The following is a 17164-nucleotide window of genomic DNA, read 5'->3' as shown; positions in this document are numbered from 1 at the left end:
GATTGAAACCAGATTCATGGGCATCCCTTTTCCAACACAATATGGTAAAATATTGTACGGATTTGACTAAAGCAGAATACTGGTATTGCTATATAACCGGTCAGTCACTTTATGATCAAAATCTAATGGATCAATATGAAAGCGAAATATTTGACAAGTGGAAAGCTTATGTCAGATATATGGGCATTCGAGAAGAAAGAGTCTTAAATGAAACCTGTGAAACAATAAAATGTTTTATAGACAGTCATTGGATCGACAATCGAGGAATACATCCGTTAATGTTAGATAGTAGTCACGGTGTACCTGAATCAGTGGCTAATAAGAGTGGCTTAACGGACTTTATTAAATCGATTCCAGATCAACAATATAGAATGGCCCTAGCTTTGTATGTATACAAATGGGATATGCTCACGCGCGCAGAATATAAAACTAGACCAAGCCCGGTTCATATGGGACTGGTAGATAGCGTGCACGGCCTATGGCATAATAAGTTCTATATTAAATTTGATTTTAGCCATAAACTCATGGGAGCTTATCGGCATCAATTTAATAAATTGAGGTTTTTTCATCCAAATTTTAGGAAAACCATTTATACCAGAAACTTAGTTGATGTTTCCTATGAAAATAGAACTCATGATTACTGGAAAGGTGGAGCTACCTTAAACATGGGTTTTAGTGGGTTTAAATGCAATTTATATGAAAACAGTGGATTAAACAACAGTGCAAGCCTCATAGGAGCTGAATTGCAAGAATGTGATCCAGATATATTTAATAATTGGACTTATAAATATATACCGCCTTATGCTCGTAAGGAGACGAGATAAGATTGTTTAAGGGAGAGAATAGTTTCTGCTCCTGGGAAAATTATTCCATCATAACGGAAAAAATTAGGGATAGGTGTGACAAAATTAATTGCTCCATTCCTTGGCATGCAATCTTTGTGTCAGCACTTCCCATAGTTGCAAAATATGAAAACCAGGTTAAAAAACACTGTGCGATTATAGGGCTTGAAAATTTTCATGTTAAAAGAAAATTAACAGAATTAGTTGATGATTACATAGAGGGGACGAGCTTGGGTCCAAATTGGCACTTTATGCACAATTGGATCTCAGCCTTAGACATTGTCATAGATGATGTCCCAATAATTGTCAAAATTAGAAAGACCTTGTTAAATGCAGGAGTGATAATTAGCTTGGGTGCTGGAACAGCAGTTGAAATTATTAAAAGAACCGTGATCGGATACTGGAAGTGGATCAAGTTAATTTTGATCATTATGGGATGCATTGTGGTTATTGTGCTTCTTATTAGCGTATCCCTTAAGACAGCACAGCTATGTGGTGTTCTGAGCAGTGTCTGCGGGGTCAGGCGTTATGCTCGCCTAAGGTCAAGGGTCCCAGAGTAGAGTAAAAAACAAGTCATGGACTGTATTTAAAGGCTGCAGTCATAACAGTCTAAACGAACATTTAGTGGAAGAGACTGACTTGATTGCTCATCTCCAAAACCTCTGAAATTGGAAGAAAATGGCATCTATGAATGGAAATTACGGGAATGCTGATAACATTGTGTCGGGAACAAACCTTGCTCAGGTAAATAAATTCTAATCATTTTAAATTGTGAAGAAATAATTTATTATGATGACCCAGTAATATGGGAATAGAATGAGAGAAATAACAGTTATGATTGTTTTAATAGTCTTGCCACTGTTTAATCAATCATAACAAGATGTCAGACACATCTGGGTACGAGATACAGTGTTATCAGTAGGGTAATTTTTGGGTTTTTGTGGTTTTTTATGATTTTTGAAAAGGATTGAATTTTATTTGAACTTTTCAAAATGAATGTATATTAAACCAAGGACCAACTGTTTTCATTTGTGTAATCTATAATAATTGCGTAACAATGTTAAAGCAATTGTGGGTGAAGAATGAAACAACAGAGATGTAATTGTTATAGTTATGACATTTGGGTAATTATGACATATTGATCTTTTTAGATTTCGAGAGGGGGAAGAGCAAGTGACGACAACCTGGCCTGTACCCATAGTACAAGAATGTGCAAAATTTATTACCACAACAATGGAAGAGAATTTCAGTGTTGTATGAACTGTTTTGTGACCACTGATAAAAACTTTAACACGATTCATTATATTCTCTGTTGGAATGAAGGCCAATTACAGCCGTTGTTATCAAAATTAATAACTGCCAGAGGGCAATTAATTTTACCATGGGCTCCCGTGGTTACACATAGAATGAATCGGCGTAGCAAGTTCTTTGTTCGGCCTTATTGGGTAAATGGAGAAATCCAGATGGGCTTAGTAGTTAGTAATGGCACCATACATATCCAACCCACAGGAACAAGTTCTGGTGTGGATGGATGGCCGGTGGGAGAGTACCAAGACGGAGGAAATCCTATGGCGCAACGGGGTGATACTTCGACTAACGAACGCCCAGATCTGGAGTTTACCAGAGACCTCGCGGCCTTTCTCGCAGACGAAAAGAATTGGCCGGCGTCTCTTGGCCGCAATGGGGCGAAGTAACTTGCTAACCGTGCAGTTATTTTACCGTAAGAGAGAAAAGTTATTCAATCTTTGGTTAATTGGCACGGATGGATGGGCCGTTCAACTCCAACAGTGTATATATAAATCGAGTGTGTTAGATGAATTGGATAATGATTATTTTGTGTCTCAACTACACATGGCAAGAGGGGATGTAATGGCTGGTTCTAATGAAACGACTAGTGCCATGATTAACGTGAGACCACAAAAATATAAGCGTAAACCTTTCCTATATTCTGAAATCCCCATACTCCAGAGTTCAACAGTATCTGATGCAGCTAAGTGTAAGCGTAAAGCACGGCGTGACCAGAAGAAGGCTCGGAAGACAAGTGAATGGAAAGGGAGGGGGACCGCTCCTCTCTGCAGCTCAAGGCACACTGCTTCTGACCCCTTACCCTCTGAATGCTCTCGCCTCTCGCAGCTGCAGCTAACTTTGGAAAGCGACATTACAAGTGCACACGGGGAAACCCACTAAGAATGTGTATCAGGATTTGCATCTGATAATGCTACATGGAATGTTGAAGAATGCTTTTAACCTGTCAACTGTATGCATTCAGATGTTTGTGTGTGTTGATTAATGTACTAATATGTGCATATGGAACAGCTATACCTTTGTTCTCATATGACATGCCCTATAAATTTTGTTAATCCCTGAAATTCTTAACTGAATGGTTAGACCACAGTATACAGTTGGTCCTTAGAAATTTATAGCTAGTAATTTGATGTATTAGGTAGAATGCACCTTGGTGTGCGGATACTTGTGTTGTATGTGTCAAGTCCTCACTGATATATGAGGTGAAGGTATGTGCCTGACCTGGTTTTGTGAGTATAAAAGCTGAGCATTTTCTGACCAGCTTTGCGCTTCCTGACTTCTGTTCATTGAGGTTGGTTGCCCTTTGTCTCTAACGAGAGGCAAAGTAAGGATTTCTTGTTTTCTGTTTGTCTTTTGTTTGTTCTACTTTTTCACTGGATTTAATTTTATTAATAAAAGTGTATTTTATTAATTTTCTTCACTGGAGTGGACATTGACTTCATTTTCCAGAACCCATCTAAGTTACCCTGTGTGGTAAAGTATGCTCTAATTTATTCTTTTGCAAAATACGTTCTTTAAAGACGATCCTTAAACTAAACTCTGGCTAAGAAATATAGCTAAGGGAGGATCCTGATCTTAACTTTGTTTAATTAGGGTGATTAAATAAAGGGAAATCAGCACAGGAGACACTGGCTCGAGGGGGCGAAACATCCATTCCAAGTTCTAACTGACCACAAGAATTTTAAATATATCCAACAGGCCAAACGACTTAATCCCCACCAAGCACATTGGTCTCTATTCTTTAACTGATTCCACTTCACACTCACCTATCGTCCAGGATCTAAGAATCTGAAACCTGATGCACTGTCCCGAGTTTATGTGAAGTCCCCGCAAGAGGACTGTATCAGACCGATTGTCCCCAGCTCTAAGATATTAGCCCCTATCAGGTGGGAGCTGGAGGGTCTGATAAGGAAGGCCCAAACTAAGGACCCAGAGCCAGGCGGTGGTCCTCCCAACTGTTTGTATGTCCCTAGAGTTGTTCGATCAAAAGTCCTCATGTGGGGACACTTGTCACAGCTTACTTGCCATCCGGGCTCTGCCCGCACCCTTGAATTCTTGCAAAGACGATTTTGGTGGCCAACCATCAAGGAAGATGTGATGGCATTTGTTAAGGCCTGCCCCACTTGCAACAAAAACAAAAGTTCCCATGAGCCACCTTAGGGATTTCTCCACCCACTCACCATACCTCACAGACCATGGTCTCATATATCTATGGATTTTATCACTGGACTCCCCCATCCCAAGGAAACACCACTATTTTAGTCATAGTAGACCGATTCTCAAAGGCCGCCCGCTTCATTCCCCTGTCTAAACTTCCCACGGCCAAAGAGACAGCTGAACTAATCATGAACCATGTGTTCGGAGTCTTTGGAATTCCCCAGGACATCGTCTCAGATCGGGGACCTCAGTTTTCCTCCCGATTCTGGTAAGCGTTCTGTCAATCCCTAGGGACCACTACAAGCTTATCCTCCGGTTTCCACCCAGAATCAAATGGACAAACAGAAAGACTCAACCAAGACCTCGAAACCACCCTTAGATGCATGACAGCAAACAATCCCACCACTTGGTCTCAGTTCATTATGTGGGCTGAATATGCGCATAACTCCCTGTGTTCATCAGCTATGGGCATGTCCCCTTTTGAGTGCCAGTTTGGCTATTCCCCCCAACTATTTCCTGAACAGAAGGTGGAAGTAGCAGTCCCTTCGGCCCTCCAGTTTGTTAGACGCTGTCGCTGGACTTGGAAGAAGGCATGTCTCAAACTTCTCAAAGTATCCCAACAATACCAACACCAGGCTAACCGCAGGCGCAGACCCGGCTCCCAATCTGCGTCCGGGCCAAAGAGTCTGGCATTCCACCAGGAGCATTCTCCTACGGGTTGACTCCATGAAACTATCCCAGTAGTTCATTGAACCATTCAAGATCGCCAGGAAAGTAAACCTAGTCACCTACAAATTATACTTGCCAAAATCTTTAAAGATAAACCCTACCTTCCATGTGTCTTTACTTAAACCAGTTTTGTCTTCTCCTTTCTTTGTAGCAGGTAAACCTCCCCCTCCTCGTTTTGTTGGAGGGCAAGCAGTCTATACAGTCCGCCGGATACTGGACGTCCGTAAAGTACGCAAAACCCGACAGTATCTCATGGACTGGGAAGGCTATGGCCCTGAGGAGCGTTCCTGGGTCCTTGCCAAGGACATCCGTTAGATCCGAGACTCATTCGAGACTTTCACGCTCTTAAGATGAAATCACTCGGCAAGAACGTCAGGAGCCGTTCCTAGAGGGGGGGGGGCTGTCAGGGTTTTTGGTTAATTTTTCATGTAATGTTTTTTATTCACCAGTTTCAGTTTCACATGTGCCTTATTTAGTTGTTTGTATAAAAGTAACCCTTTTTTCATCTGTTCTTTGCTCGGTTATTGTTGACCCATGCCTGTCACCTACAGTGAGTTATTCCTTCTTGTTATTTAAGCTAGTTCTCTTGTATCTAATATTTCTTGGAGTTTTTTGGATTTTTTTCTGTTCAGAAGTTTTTGCCTGTCTGAGTTGATGTACCTTTTGAAACGTGAAGTTTCCTGTTTTTGTTAACTGTTTTTTCATCTTCCATTGAAGATTGTTTTTTGTTGCTAATAAAAGTCCTCAAGGAATCTGAAAGTGTCTCATTGCTGGGTTCTTCAACTACCAGTGGCTCAGTGGTAAGCAGTCCACACTCACACGCCAGGGACCCGGGTTCGATCCCCGAGCCTGACACACTACGGCAGTGTAGTTGATCAGTTCCCCTATAGCGCATGTGTTTGGACTGTGGGGGAAACCGGAGCACCCAGAGGAAACCCATGCCAACACGGGGAGCACATGCAAACTCCACACAGAAACACCAACTGACCCAGCCGAGACTCAAACCAGTTACCTTCACCACTGCGCCACCATAACACCCTGTGTCAGAATTTCATTTATATATATTTTTTGCAGGAACAATTCTGAATAACATGTCTTTTTATTTTTTGCAGGCCTGTAAAGATGGATACCCCATTGTCAAGTGAACTGAACGAAATTCTTAAAAATAGCAGGTCAATAAGTGGACCCACCACAAAATATATTCTGACCCCAACCGTTTTAACTGATGGAGAACTGCTGAGGAAGGAGAGAATTGGACCACAGAATGAAGGCAAACCTAATAAGGTCATACTACTGGTTGGAGAAACAGGAACAGGGAAATCTTCCCTCGTCAACGCAATGATCAATTACATCATGGGCATCAGATGGGAACACAAGAAGTGGCTGGAAGTCATTGAGATATCTGAAGACCAAACACAGTCTCAGACGAGAGCAGTGACTGTCTATGAGGTTTCTGCACAGAGCAGTCCATTCCATCTCACTGTTATCGACACTCCTGGGTTTGGTGACACAGAGGGCTCTGATAAAGACAGACGCATCGCTGAAGCTCTACAGCAGTTGTTCAGGCCTGAGGATGGCATTCGTGAAATTCATGCCGTGTGCATCGTGCTGAATGCGGCAGATGTGCGACTCCACAAGAGAAAGCGCAATATATTAGATGAAATTCTGTCTTTATTTGGCAAAGATATCAACAAACACATCTTACTCCTGCTCACACACCAAGAAAAGCAAACGCTTCCCAAAAGAATTGGTAATTTTTTCATGGAATCATTTGATAAATATGTAAACAATGCACACACTTGTTTTAAGTTTGACAACTGTCAGAGTGAATACTGTCATGTGAATGACAGAGAGAGTTATAAAGCCTCTTGGGATAATGGCATTGAAAACTTCAGGCAGTTCTTTGACTATATGAGCAAGATTCCCCCAATAAGCTTACACATGACTGAAGGTGTGCTCAGAGCCAGGAAACAGCTGGATGCCTGTGTCAGCAATTTACAGAGCAGAATCGAACTGGCAGATCTGAAAAAACGAGAACTGGAACAAACCAAAAAAGCTCTGGATAAACTTGGAGAAGTGCAGAAGAACTTTCAGTATGAAGTTGATAAACCTTACAAAGAGCTGGTCCCAGTGGATCCATCCTGGTGGCACTTGAGCAAACAGGCGACCCGATGCGAACACTGTCAGGAGAACTGCCACTATCCCGGATGCTGGTGGGTCTCAGAGGTCTCAAAGTGTAGTGTGATAGATAAAAAGAGTAAAAAGTGTACAGTCTGCACAGAAAAGTGTGAAGTCAAGAAACATGTGAAAGATGACAAGAAATATGTGAATGAAACAAGAAGGGTCACCAAAACAAATGAAGATCTGAAGAAGAAATACGATGAGTATGGAGAGAAGAAAAGCTTGATGAGCAGACTGGAGGAAGACATCCAGCAGACAGAGGTGGAGAAGATCAGGCTTGTGGAAGAGTGCTATCAGTGTTTGGAGAAACTAATGGAGACGGCATTAAAATCCACATCCATCTCCTCCTTCATCCATCTAGACTTCATGATTGAGAAGATGAAGGAAACTGGAAATCAAGAAAGAGTTCAGAAACTCGAGGATCTTAAAAAGAGAGCAACTGAGGAGAATGAGGAACTGGCTGAAATGATGAAGAACGCATCTCTCTGTTATTGAATGCTATAGGCAGATCCAGCCTAGAGATGATCTTAGCTGACCAGTAGTGTCTCATCAACTAATCGAATGATTACATTAATGCATTACTTTAGTTTAATTAGGAAATTTATTTAGTACATAAAGCAAATTAGAGGAATAGTTTGAGTTTTGCTGAACATTCATTATTTGTTAATTAATAAAGTTATGAGCATTTACACAAACTACAACCCCTGAACCAGCTAACAATAAAACACAGCAAACTACAGAAACTACAACAAATCAAGCAATCAGAAAGTGCCACTGATAGTCCAGCAGACCTACAGGAAACCAGAGGAGAACAACCCAAACATCTTTCATCAGCTGCTGAACATTTGTGTTGGTCAAATATATCAGTAAACGATTACACACAAGTATATACAGCAATGCAGGATTTAGGGATTTATAGTGAAATGTTCTGAATCTAATCTGCCTATAATGTGTCTGAAATCAGTCAATCAATATATGCTCCGTTCAGGAAAATATAGACCAAACAATATCATTTAAAGAGGTCATAAGCTGACAAACCAAGAGTTGATTCGACATTAAAGCATGCGGTCGTATTGTGTCTGTGGAGGGTGTGTAATGACGTGATTTACTCCTGTTATTCATTTACATCTGGTGATTTAATGATTCATTACTGTTGTTAATTTTGAGGTTTTATATGTTATTTGACTTATTTTACTCATTTGCTTGCCCTGCTGTTTAACCTCATGGTGGTTTGAAGAGATCTTTGTCTTTACATGTATTAGAAATAAGCGGATGTCTCCGTGTATAAGTTTTAAATGTCGCATGATGTTGTGAATCAGTCATTGTTCTCTAGTATATTAACGCTTTTGCTGATATTGTTCTGGTCTGAGCTGATGAAGCTTAACGTTGTCTGACATTACAGAAATATATGCACAGGATTATTCAATAAACTGCTCTTTATCCTCCTGATTCTGCATGGCTTGTTTGTTTTTTCTTGACTATTAATAAGTGTTCATAAGATTTACTGCTTTTACATCTGGCGAGCTGAATCTGATATTTCTAATGGTATTTCTAATATATGTGGACATGCACTAAACAATGTGGCATATCTGGGTGTAATACACACTAAATCACCTTCTGGGTTAATTATTTTAAATTAATAGAACCAAATTTAACCCAATGTCTGGGTTAGTCCATAGTTTACCCACTACAGGTTTAATTAATCCAGCATTTAGATTGAAGGCATTACTCAATTTCTAGTCAGATTTTTTAATCTCCAGAATCAGTTCACTGCATGATGTTGATGGCTTAATTTTCTTTAAATAAGTAAATAAATCCTCCAAAATCAACAGACGACTCTGGATGATTGCAGCATGCTGGAGGAGAAGCAGCAGGACACGTTTGACAGAGATGTGCTTGTCAACAGAGGATCTGTCAGAGGCAGAAATACACTGTTGATCAGTGGGGGAATTCAGCAAGTGAGCACTGATCACTCAAATCTGGAAGATGTGTCAGAATCAGCATCAGTCACACACCATGCCCACTGGTGAATTTAGTGCTAAGAACTGCACTGTAAAAAATTACTCAAGGGGGTGTTAAATACCACCCAAGAAAATCAGGTAAAGTTTAATTAAGTTTATGAGTTAGCATCTAAAATGCAACATAATGGGTACATTTTACCTACACTATCTATTTTTTAACAGTAAAAAAATGCAACACTTAAAAAATGAGTAAAGTATACTCTTAAATATTTGCTTTGGTTAATTGAGCATGCGTCAACATCCAGGAGGGAATCGTGGGGTCGCCATTTTCCATGTCATTGCCAACGTGGTGGGACGGCAATTGAATTACAGGTAAGTTTTATTTGACTTGTTGATATATTGAATGCAAATGTTAAGTTGTGCAACGTTAAAATCAACCAGAAGATTATAATTTGCGCGCTTCTCTTTGTTGTCGACACCACAGAGACAGATTCACATTTTAGAATTTGTGGTCAGTCAAATTAGCATTTAAATTTTAATTGCCCAGTACTCGCACCTGCTAATGTGAATAAACATCTATATCACTTAATTATAGTAGTTTTCATCATTGTCAATGTCTGAAATTTATAAACAGCGAAGCTACTCCACTCCAGTGTTTGAACTTGAGGTAATGGTCGTTCTCAAATGATTCATTCATGTTGAATGAATCTTTAATGGCACTCGAGAACAAAATGATATACGCTTCACTTGTGTGAATGCTTCAGCAGTTTGAACTTATTTTGGATTCGCGAAGAACGACGTGAAGCAAAAGTGTACTAAATGTAAAATCGACATCCCGTGGCCAGATCCAGAGGAAACACTACCAATCTATACCAGCATCTTCAAAATCGAAAATTGCATTGCAATCACAATATTTATCAGAAAAACCTCAATTAGGTTTTTTTTCTCAAAATCGTGTAGCCCTAGTTTCAAGGTATTCAAATGATTACACATAGTTTAATTTTCCTTATTGAACATTGTGCTTAAAGAATTACTCCACATTCATAAAAAGGTCACGATAATTTACTCACTCCCATGTAATGTGGGAATCTGCGAACACATCTGTGCTAAGGCAATGGCTAACAGAAAGTGCTCTAATGTATGGGTTACATTTCACAAAGGTTCATGCGGACGGATATGGAGGACCAGAAATTACCTAAGTATAAATAAATGTAAAAATACATAAATTAATAAATAAATGCATGTAGAAATACATAAATAAATAAATGTATAAATAGATAAATGTATATATAAATAAATTAATTCAATGATGAAATAAATAAATGTAGAAACACATAAATTAATAATTTTGTGTTAAAGTGTCATTTTTAATTTAGCTATTTTGGTACCATTTGTGTTATGCTACGTTTATTTCTACATTTATTTGTATTTCTATATTTATTTATTTTTACATTTATTTCTGCATTTCTACATTTATTTATTTCTGTGTCCATATGTTAATGAGGTAGGCGGTCCTAACCTCTCTCAACGCAAGATTAGTTAAACGTGATCACTATTTTTACGGCTGTAGTACTGTGGATAATACAATCATTGCCAATGATTTAACAGCAAATGCTCCAAGCGACGGCCTTTTGCTTCGTTTAAAACATGCTCTCGATGATTTAGTTCAGTTCAGTGCTGAAAAATGTTTTTTTTTTTTCTTTTTAACAGGAGAATGAACTTGAAGGCCACACAAATCACATAATGAAATTGGTAGTGATTAAAAACCCCACAGCTGAGGTGGACCCAGTGGATGTGTGTGTCGTCATAGAGGGCAGCAGAGTGCTGAACGGTTGTGGGAACATAACCACAGCATGCACATTACTGATGGGACTTATCTATGCACTCAACCTTCAATATGCCAAAAACCTCAAGTACACTTTTGAAGTGTTCCAGAAACTGTTTTTGGAACTTGATGGAATGAAGCTGCTAAAAAAGATCCAAAGCCTCAGGTGTAAGCTACTGGAATGAGCTGGCTTCATCCAGTAAAGACACTGTTCTATATGTAAATAGTATTGTGTTCCAATTACAATTTTTTTAAATGTTTTATGACGTTGTGTTGGGGGAAATTTAATGCACTTGTACCTAATTAGTGTTTTTTCAAATGTTTTTCAAAATGTTTAAGAAGTTGCATGCAATGCAAGTTATATGAAGTTGTATTTTCCTAAAAATTGAATCTAAGAGCATTTTTTTGTTTTGGTTTAAAATAAAAATTGGTGAAATGTTGGCATGGCATTCTGTTGAGGTAAAGGAGATTTTTTTCATTTAGTTTTTTTTTTTGTATTTTTTTTTATTCTCATTTCAGTGACTCCTTTTATTTGTGTTGCAAGTGTTGCACACGTATCTAAACACTGAAGTTTTAATTTTGGAATGTGTTCAGATGGGTGGAAAACATAATATGGAATGTTTAATGCTTTATGTAATGTATTTCTTTTGAAATTCATGCTAAGGTGTTTTGTACGTACTTTTTGGTAAAAACGTACCTTTTTTGTACTTGCATTTTTTTTGTACTTTCATTTTTTTATTACATTTTTAAAATGTTTTTTAAAAATGTTTTGTCAATAAAAAAAGCAATTGATGCAATCTCCTGCTTCTGACAATTTTTAAGTAAATTCAACCTTTAATGAAAAAATTATTTTTGATTATTCTTATTGGGTAATAATTAATAATAGTAAATTAGTAGATGGACTGTTGCTTACTAACATAGAGTTCATGTTACTCAATTATTATAAGTAATAATTTATGTAATCTAATGTAAAATATTAGGTAGACCGTACCTAATTTTTTGCAGTTTGTCAGAGCTGTTAAATTGAGGTATTCTTTATATAAATATATAGTTTATAATCTACCCAAACAAAGTAAGTGCAAATTCTTACCTCAGTTTTATTGAGTAAATTCTATAGGTTGTTTTTTACAGTGTGGAGGCAGGTCCTGCACATTTTCAGTTGACATTATGTTAGTCTGTATTTATCCTGGCATGGTTTCTGCACAGCGGTTCTGCAGCAGTGCTCTGCTCAGTCAACACTCCGTCTCCAAACTGTCTGAAGCTCACGCATGACTAACAGGTTTACAGGAACTGAGTTTAAGCACATAAGAGAATATCAACAAATATATCAATCCTGTTCTGCAACCACTGGAAAACAAGGTTGTTATGAACGCTTGGAAAGAGAAACAGTGAGTGGATAATAATAATAGTAATAATAATGTGTTATATTTATACAGCATGTTTCTGAGCATTCAGTAGTCGTTTCCCTCATCACTAGCAAATATACCCAAATACACAACAGTGTACAACAGTAATACTGCACCTGACAAAAACATCTTAGGTTGACAGTGTAAAAAATGACACCTTTTTAACTTGTATTTAATGTTTAAAATGCAAATCCTATTAGATTCACTTTATTTGATAAACAAAGCAAGTCTCTCATATAATACCAAAAGACAGAACATGTGACTGTACACACTGCATTGCACATAAACCAGCTGAACACTTTCATATCAGTCAATAACATTACTGTAATTAATTTAATAACTGAATAAATATCCATGTACACACATTTACTCCAGTAAATGAACAGAATCAATGATGGGCTGAACATCTGCTGAATTCTGCATGCTGATTCCGTGTGGGCCTACTAATGATTAACAACACTGAAGTGTATTGTGTTCGTCACTGGAGATTCATTGCTGTAGTTCAGGGGTCACCAAACTTGTTCCTGGAGGGCCGGTGTCCTGCAGATGTTAGCTCCAACCCTAATCAAACACACCTGAACAAGCTAATCAAGCTCTTACTAGGTATACCTGAATCATCCAGGCAGGTGTGTGGAGGCAAGTTGGAGATAAACCCTGCAGGGACACCCGAGATTGGTGACCCCTGCTGTAGTTTTTCCTCCATCACATTAATAAACATGTGCTTAGATTTGTAATAATTTACAGATAATTATATAACATCTATTGAATCCTGCTGAATCAAAAGTTAGGATTTAAAAGGATTAAATTATTAACTACTCATGTATTAATGCTTTTCAGATATTTCAATTTTCATATTCTCCGTATTTGTTGCGTTACATTATTATTCTGTAACTCTGACTACATGCATAAACTCAGGAAATAATATTCCTTTAAAAACTTTTAATATTGATAAAAAAGTAGGAAACTATAGTGAAAAAGATGCATGTTCTTTAAATAAAGTAACACATTATATGTGCATACATGAAGAGTTTAGATGCAAAAACCTTTAAATGTCGTCTGAGATGAGCGTTTTTTCCAGGCTCTTGTGTGTATGATCAGTAATTTCACTTTTAAGGTGAAGAATAAGTTCTTTTCATGTCTTCAAAGTGAAATAAGTCAACACAAACAAAGCAGACTGAGAACAGTGCTCATTTTCAGTGGACATTTCAGACGGCACTCAGCGGTCTCTGCATCTGAACTCTTCATGTATCATGATGGCTCTTCAGACAGTTTGCATTCTGAGATGGGAGGTCCCTGCTAAAAAATCCAGCTTAAACCAGCCTAGGCTGGTTGGCTGGTTTTAGCTGGTTGACCAGGCTGGTTTAAGAGGGGTTTTGGCCACTTCCAGGCTGGTTTCCAGCCATTTCCAGCCTGGTTTTAGCTGGTCAGGCTGGAAAATGACCAGCTAAATCCAGCTAAAACCAGCTTGACCAGCCTGGTTTAAGCTGGACATAGCTGGTTTTGGCTGGGCTCCCAGCCTGGCTAGGCTGGTCAAGCTGGTTTTAGTTGGATTTAGCTGGTCATTTTCCAGCCTGACCAGCTAAAACCAGGCTGGAAATGGCTGGAAACCAGCCTGAAAGAGGCCAAAACCCCTCTAAAACCAGCCTGGTCGACCAGCTAAAACCAGCCAACCAGCCTAGGCTGGTTTAAGCTGGATTTTTCAGCAGGGGTTTCTGTAGGATTTATGTTGTTTGGAATTCTTCACTACAGGAAGTTCTTGTAAAAACTCATGTTGTTCATGATCATGTTTTTTTTTTAATTCATACTTGTAAATAGGCTGATATTTATCTTCTAAATAATACATGTTGATGATATTAAATAATAAAAAAGCCTTTAATTGGACTTTTAAATGCGTTTTTTCGATGTGTTTACAGGGGGAAAATCTCTAAACACCTTCATGAAGAGGGTTTTAATATTGATAGATGTTTGGCATTAAAGAAACATGAATAATTGTGACTGTGTATATACGCTGTGTTGTTGGTTTCTGTCATGCATTTGGGTCAAATATCAGACTGGTGTCGAGCTCGTGGTTTTGTCGCATTTCTGTCATTGTTGTGAAGCTGATCATGATCACACTGATGCTCACACATCTATCATATATGATAATCAGACTGTGCTGTGGAATAAAAGATATATTTCTGTTGAAGAGCACAGGGAAATGTGTTTTATTTCAGATTCATTTTAAAAAACAATAACCTTTACTCTGAGTCTTCTGTAATCAACAGATATGATCGGGTTATTAAATCTTTCAAAACTTATACATTATTGTAACTGTACAGTGAACACGCACTCATCTGTGTTCAAGTCTCGCATTATTAGTACTCATGACAAGCTTTAGGGTCTATTAATGTTTAAAAATAATTCACACCGATGTTTTTGGTGGCTCAGTTCCGGCGGAAGTTGAGCAGAGGAAGAGGAATAGGTAACACTTCCGGAAACATTTTTCTCTAGGCTAGCCAGAGATGCTAGCATTGTTTTTTATGAGCATCAGTCGGATTATTACCGGATTAAACTGACGGAGGAGTGAAGAAACGAAGGCTTGAAACACCGAGGAGCTACAGTTACCGTCGGCGGGGTGTGTGTGTTCGCTCGCTCGCGGTCTCTCATTATAAACAAAGAGACAGCACTGACACAACCCCGACAGCACTGAACACAGGCTGAGCTGAAGCCGCTGTGTGGTCTTCACTAACGTTATATGATGAAGAGCTGACGGTGACCGCAAACTGAAGCGTCTCTGGTACCGGTAAACCCCTCTACCATGTCGGTGTTCAGCGAGTTCGTGCCGCCGCCCGAGTGCCCGGTGTTCGAGCCCAGCTGGCAGGACTTCAGCGACCCGTTCAGCTTCATCCACAAGATCCAGGAGATCGCCGAGAACACCGGCATCTGCAAGATCAGACCGCCACAGGTAACAATGACACACACAATATAGATTATAACACAAGATCAGACCGACACAGGTAACAATACCATACACAATATAGATCATAACATAAGATCAGACCGACACAGGTAACAATACCACACACAATATAGATCAAAACACAAGATCAGACCGACACAGGTAACAATAACACACACAATATAGATCATAACATAAGATCAGACCGACACAGGTAACAATGACACACACAATATAGATTATAACACAAGATCAGACCGACACAGGTAACAATAACACACACAATATAGATCATAACATAAGATCAGACCGACACAGGTAACAATACCACACACAATATAGATCATAACACAAGATCAGACCGACACAGGTAACAATAACACACACAATATAGATCATAACACAAGATCAGACCGCCACAGGTAACAATAACACACACAATATAGATCATAACACAAGATCAGACCGCCACAGGTAACAATAACACACACAATATAGATCATAACACAAGATCAGACCACCACAGGTAACAATAACACACACAATATAGATCATAACACAAGATCAGACCGACACAGGTACAACTATAACACACACAATATAGATCATAACACAAGATCAGACCGACACAGGTAACAATAACACACACAATATAGATCATAACACAAGATCAGACCGCCACAGGTAACAATAACACACACAATATAGATCATAACACAAGATCAGACCGCCACAGGTAACAATAACACACACAATATAGATCATAACACAAGATCAGACCGACACAGGTAACAATAACACACACAATATAGATCATAACACAAGATCAGACCGCCACAGGTAACAATAACACACACAATATAGATCATAACACAAGATCAGACCGACACAGGTAACAATAACACACACAATATAGATCATAACACAAGATCAGACCGCCACAGGTAACAATAACACACACAATATAGATCATAACACAAGATCAGACCGCCACAGGTAACAATAACACACACAATATAGATCATAACACAAGATCAGACCGACACAGGTAACAATAACACACACAATATAGATCATAACATAAGATCAGACCGCCACAGGTAACAATACCATACACAATATAGATCATAACATAAGATCAGACCGACACAGGTAACAATACCACACACAATATAGATCAAAACATAAGATCAGACCGACACAGGTAACAATAACACACACAATATAGATCATAACATAAGATCAGACCGACACAGGTAACAATACCATACACAATATAGATCATAACACAAGATCAGACCGCCACAGGTAACAATAACATACACAATATAGATCATAACACAAGATCAGACCGCCACAGGTAACAATAACACACACAATATAGATCATAACACAAGATCAGACCGACACAGGTAACAATAACACACACAATATAGATCATAACACAAGATCAGACCGACACAGGTAACAATACCATACACAATATAGATCATAACACAAGATCAGACCGACACAGGTAACAATACCACACACAATATAGATCAAAACACAAGATCAGACCGACACAGGTAACAATAACACACACAATATAGATCATAACATAAGATCAGACCGACACAGGTAACAATGACACACACAATATAGATTATAACACAAGATCAGACCGACACAGGTAACAATAACACACACAATATAGATCATAACATAAGATCAGACCGACACAGGTAACAATACCACACACAATATAGATCATAACACAAGATCAGACCGACACAGGTAACAATAACACACACAATATAGATCATAACACAAGATCAGAC

The 17164-nt window shown here is 38.6% G+C and overlaps 2 protein-coding genes across 3 annotated transcripts in view; one reads left to right on the top strand and one right to left on the bottom strand.

Annotated features, from left to right (window-relative positions):
- The window catches only part of hspa12a.2 (heat shock protein family A (Hsp70) member 12A.2), a 40536-nt gene extending 28353 nt beyond the window's left edge, over positions 1-12183 (bottom strand). The window contains exon 1 of the mRNA XM_003198556.7: positions 12091-12183. The gene's annotated coding sequence lies outside the window, so the exon portion shown is untranslated. The remainder of the gene's footprint in view (positions 1-12090) is intronic.
- Positions 12184-14877: 2694 nt separating this feature from the next.
- kdm5a (lysine demethylase 5A) overlaps positions 14878-17164 on the top strand; it is a 19127-nt gene continuing 16840 nt past the window's right edge. For both annotated transcript variants that reach the window (XM_073949040.1, XM_073949039.1), the window contains exon 1: positions 14878-15350. In XM_073949040.1, the coding sequence (XP_073805141.1) occupies positions 15204-15350 (147 nt within the window). In that variant the 5' untranslated portion in view covers positions 14878-15203. The remainder of the gene's footprint in view (positions 15351-17164) is intronic.

This window comes from Danio rerio, chromosome 4 (genome assembly GCF_049306965.1).
Source record: "Danio rerio strain Tuebingen ecotype United States chromosome 4, GRCz12tu, whole genome shotgun sequence".
Classification (NCBI taxonomy): Eukaryota; Metazoa; Chordata; class Actinopteri; order Cypriniformes; family Danionidae; genus Danio; species Danio rerio.
Note: the sequence above shows the minus strand (reverse complement) of the source record. Positions and strands in the feature narration are given on the sequence as shown.